Source organism: Phoca vitulina, unplaced genomic scaffold (assembly GCF_004348235.1).
Source record: "Phoca vitulina isolate PV1807 unplaced genomic scaffold, GSC_HSeal_1.0 scaffold7, whole genome shotgun sequence".
NCBI lineage: Eukaryota > Metazoa > Chordata > Mammalia > Carnivora > Phocidae > Phoca > Phoca vitulina.
In genome coordinates, this window is record NW_022589710.1 from 7,006,621 (window position 1) to 7,012,285 (window position 5,665).

General features: G+C 33.8%; 1 protein-coding gene across 1 annotated transcript; it reads left to right on the forward strand.

The window, feature by feature from the left end:
* Window positions 1–2,956: 2,956 nt before the first annotated feature.
* LOC116632609 (proteasome maturation protein-like) lies at window positions 2,957–3,395 on the forward strand. Its single transcript, XM_032404558.1, has one exon. The coding sequence runs from the start codon at window positions 2,970–2,972 to the stop codon at window positions 3,393–3,395; it is 426 nt and encodes a 141-aa protein (XP_032260449.1). The 5' UTR covers window positions 2,957–2,969.
* The last annotated feature ends 2,270 nt before the right edge of the window (window positions 3,396–5,665 follow it).

The window sequence follows — 5,665 nt, forward strand, 5'->3', positions numbered from 1 at the left end:
CTGTTTCTTTGAAACAATGAACAAAATTAACAAACCTTCAGCTAGACTCACCAAGAAAAAAGAGCACTCAAATAAATGAAATCAGAAATGAAAGAAGAGAAGTTATAATTGATACCACATAAATATGAAGGATCACAGGACCCTACTACGAACAATTATACATACAATAAATTAAAAAACCTGGAAGAAATGAATAAGTTCCTAGAAACACATAAGCTTCCAAGACTGGATCATGATGAAATAAAAAGTCTGAAGAGACTGATTACTAGTAAGGAGATTGAATCAGTAATGAAAACTCTCCCAACAAACAATAGTCTAAGACGAGATGACTATATGAGTGAATTCTACCAAACATTCAAAGATTTAATACCTATCCTTCTCAAACTCTTCCAAAAAATTGAAGAGAGAGTGCTTCTAAACTCATTTTTATGGGGCCAGCATTACTCTAATAATAAAACCAGACAAAGACCCCCCAAAAAAGAAAGAAAATTACAGGTCAGTACCCTTAATGAACATGCAAAAATCCTCAATAAAATATTAGCAAACAACTACAACAATACATTAAAAGGCTCATATACCATAATCAAGTGGGATTTATTCCAGGGAGAAAAGGATGATTCAACACACAAATCAGTCAATATAATACACCACATTAACAAAAGAAGGATAAAAATCATATGATCATCTCAACAGATGCAGAAAAAAAGAAGTTAGCAAAATTCAACCATTTATAATCAAAACTCTAAATAAATGGGGTATAAAGGAAATATGTCTCAACCATATATGACAATCCAACAGCTAACATCATACTCAATGGTGAAAAGTTGAAAGCTTTTCATCTAAGATCTGGAACAAGACAAGGATACCCACTCTCACCACTTTTATTCAACATGATATTGGAAGTCCTAGCCACAGTAATTAGGCAAGAAAAAGAAATAAAAGCCATCCAAATTGGCAAGAAAGAAGTAAAATTATCACTATTTATAGATGACATGATACTATATGCAGAAAATCCTAAAGACTCCACCAAAAGACTGTTAGAACTAATAAATTAATTTAGTAAATTTCAGGATACAAAATCAATATACAGAAATCTGTGGTATTTCTATACACTAACAATGAAGCATCAGAAAGAGAAATTAAGAAAACAATGCCATTTACAATTACATTAAAAGAATAAAATACCTAGGAATAAATTTAACCAACAAGCAGAAAGACCTGTACACTGAAAATTATAAGACATGGATGAAAGAAACTGAAGAAGATACAAAATAAATGGAAAGATAGTCCATGCTCATGGATTGGAAGAATCAAAATTGTTTTTGTTTTTTTTTTTAAAGATTTTATTTATTTATTTGACAGAGAGAAACACAGCGAGAGAGGGAACACAAGCAGAGGGAGTAGGAGAGGGAGAAGCAGGCTCTCCGCCGAGCAGGGAGCCTGATGCGGGGCTCAATCCCAGGACCCTGAGATCACGACCCGAGCCGAAGGCAGACACTTAACGACTGAGCCACCCAGGCGCCCCTCAAAATTGTTTAAATGTCCATACTACCTAAGCAATGAACAGATTCAATGCAACACCTATCAAAATTCCAATGGCATACTTCTCAGAACAAGAACAAATAATTTGAAGATTTGTATGGAGCCACAAAAGATCCTGAATAGCCAAAGCAATCTTAAGAATGAAGAACAAAGCTGGAGGTGTCATGCTCCAATTTCAAACTATACTACACAGCTATAATAACCAAAACAGTAAAGTACTGGTATAAAACCAAACACACAGATCAATGGAAAAGAAGTGAGAGCCCAGAAATAAACCCACACATATTTGGACAATTAATCTACAACAAAGGAGCCAAGAATATAAAATGAAGAAAGGACAGTCTCTTCAATAAATGATGTTGGGAAACTAGACAGCTACATACAAAAGAAAGAAATTAGACTACCATCTTACATAATACACAAAAATTAACTCAAATAGATTAAAGACTGGAATGTAAGACCTGAAACCATAAAATTCTAAACAAAACAAAACAAAAAAACATAGGCAGTCAGCTCTTCAACATTGATCTTAGCAACATCTTTGTGGCTCTAACTCAAAAGGCAAGGGAACAAAAACAAAAATGAACAATTGGGACTCTTTTAAACTAAAAAGCTTCTGCAAGGCAATGGAAACCACCACCAAAATGAAAGGCAATCTACTGAATGGGAGAAGATATTTGCAAATAATATATATCCAAAACATATAAAGAACTCATACAACTTAACAACAACAACAACAACAAAAAACCCCAAACAACATGATTAAAAAATGGCCAGAGGATGTAAATACACATTTCTCCAAAGAAGACACACATATAGCCAACAGGCACATGAAAGGATGCTCCACATCACTAATGATTAGGGAAATGCAAATCAAAACCACAAGATATCACCTAACACTTGTTAGAATGGCTATCATAAAAAAGACAAACAATAACAAGTGTTGGGGTACACTGTACACTGTTGGTGGGATTGTAAACTGGTGCAGCCACTATGGAAAACAGTATAGCAATTCCTCAAAAAAATTAAGAATAGAACTTACATATGACCCAGCTATTCCACTTCTGGGTGTTTATCCAAAGAATATGAAAACACTAATTTGAAAAGATATATACACCCCCATGTTCATTGCAGAATTATTTACAATGACCAAGCTATGGAAACAACCTAAGTGTCCTCTGATATGAATGGATAAAGAAGATGTGGTATGTTTATACAATGGAATAGTAGTTGGTCGTAAAAAATAGGAAATTTTTCATTTGCAACATTATGGTTGGGCCTTGAGGGTACTATGCTAAGCAAAGTATGTCAGAAAGAGAGATAGACAAATACCACAGGATTTTACTCATATGTGGTATTTAAAAAACAGAACAAATGGGCCGGCTGACAGTAACGGGGCTGAGAGGTTGTTCACAGAGCAAGTGAAGATGAATGCCAGAGGACTTGGATCTCAGTTAAAGGACAGTATTCCAGTTACTGAACTTTCAGCAAGTGGACCTTTTGAAAGTCATGATCTTCTTCGAAAAGGCCTTCCTTGTGTGAAAAATGAACTTTTGCCCAGTCATCCTCTTGAATTATCAGAAAAAAATTTCCAGCTCAACCAAGATAAAATGAATTTTTCCACACTAAGAAATATCCAGGGTCTGTTTGCTCCACTAAAATTACAAATGGAGTTTAAGGCAGAGCAGCAGGTGCAGCGTCTTCCATTTCTTCCAAGCTCAAACCTTTCACTGAATATTTTGAGGGGTAATGATGAGACTATTGGATTTGAAGATATTCTTAATGACCCATCCCAAAGTGAACTAATGGGAGAACCACACTTGATGGTGGAATATAAACTCGGTTTACTGTAATCTCTTGTGCTGTTCATGAAAATAGAGGGCTGCACGTTGTTTATAGTCATCTTTTTACTATAATTTGATGTACACAACATTAAAAGTACTGACATATGAGAAAAAAAAAACAGAACAAATGAACAAAAATGAAAACTAAAAAAGTCATAGTTACAGACTGGTGGCTACCAGAGGGAAGGGGTTTGGGGATTGGGAAAAATTGGTGAAGAGGATCAACTGAATGGTGATGGATAGTAACTAGACTTGTGGTGGTAATCACTTTGTAATGTATGTATACAGATGTTGAATTATAAAGCTACACATATGGAACATATTTTCTTTTCAAAAAAGGAAACTGAGGGTTGCTGGAGCGGAGGGGGGTGGGAAGGGTGGGGTGGCTGGGTGATGGACACTGGGGAGGGTATATACTATGGTGAGTGCTGTGAATTGTGTAAGACTGATGAATCATAGACCTGTACCCCTGAAACAAATAATACATTATATGTTAATTAAAAAAATTTTTAAAAAAAGGAAACATGAAAGATTCCAAATAGACAGCAATCTAACTCTATGCATTAAGGAACCAAAACAAGAACAAGCCAAGCCCAAAGTTGGCAGAAGACAGGAAATAATACAGATTAGAGCAAAAATAAATGAAATAAAGAACTGAAAAACAATAGAAAAGATTAACCAAACTAAAAGTTGGTTCTTTGAAAAGATAAAATTGACAAATCTTTAGCTAGACTAACCAAGGAAAAAAGAGAGAAGACCCAAGTCAACAAAATTATAAATGAAAAAAGAGACATTAAAACTGATACCACAGAAGAACAAAGGATCATAGGAGACGTCTATGAACAACTATATGCCAACAAACTGGACAATCTACAAGAAATAGAAAAATTATTTAAAACATACAACTTACCTAGATGAAATCAGGAAGAGGGAGAATATATGAGTAGATCAATTACTAGAAAAAAGGTTAAATCAGTAACCAAAAATCTCTCAATGAAGAAAAGCCCAGGACTAGATGTCTTCGCTGGTAAATTTTACCAAACATTTAAAGAAGAATTAACACTAATCCTGATAATCTCCCTAAAAAATCAAAGAGGAACAAACACTCCAAAATTCATTTTATGAGGCAGCATTACCCTTGCACCAAAACTAGAAAAGGACACTACTAGAAAAGAAAACCACAGGCCAATATCCCTGATAAAAATAGATGCAAAATTTTCAATAAAATACTAGCAAATCAAATTCAGCAGCACATTAAAAGAACCATTCACTATGATCAAGTGGGATTTATTCCTGGGATGCAATAATGGCTCAACATACACAGATCAATCAATGGGATACATCCCATTAATAGAATGAAAGATAATCATACGATTATCTGACAAAATTCAACATCCACTCATGATAAAAACTCTTAACAAATTAGGAATAGGAAAAACATCTGTCAACATAATAAAGATCAGATATGACAAGCCCATAGCTAATATTATACTAAATGGTAAAGAATCAAGTTTTTTCTCTAAGATCAGGAACAAGACAAAGGTGCCCACTCTCACCACTCCCTATTCAACATAGTACTGAAAGTCTTAGCTAGAGCAATCAGACAAAAAAAAAAATGTATCAGATTTGCAAAGGAAAAAGTAAAATTGTCTCTATTTGCAGATGACATGATTTTATTCAAAGAAAATCCTAAAACGTCAACCAAAAAATTATTAGATCTAATCAATAAATTCAGTAAAGTTGCAGGATACAAAATTAACATACAAAAATCAGTACACCAACAATGAATTTTCTGAAAAATAAATAAATAAATAAATTTCATTCACAATAGCATCAAAAACAATAAAATACTTAGGAATAAATTTAACTGAGGAAGTGAAAGATCTCTAGTCTGAAAACTATAAGACTTTGATAAAAAGAAATCAAAGAAAACATAAATAAATGGAAAGATAGCCTGTGTTCATGGATTGGAAGAACTAATGTTGTTAAAATGCCAATATTACCAAAAGCTATCTACTGATTCAATGCAATTCCTATCAAGATTCTAATGGCATTTTTTACAGAAGTAGAAAAACCACTCCTAAAATTTATATGAACCATGAAAGACCCTGAATAGCCAAAGAAATTCTAAGAAGAACAAAGCAAAAGACATCATACTCCTTTATCTCAAGCTATACTATAAAGCTATAGTATTCAAAACAGATGGCACTGGCATTAAAACAGACACACAGACCAAGCAAACAGGATTGAGAAGCCCAAAATAAACCCAAGCATATATG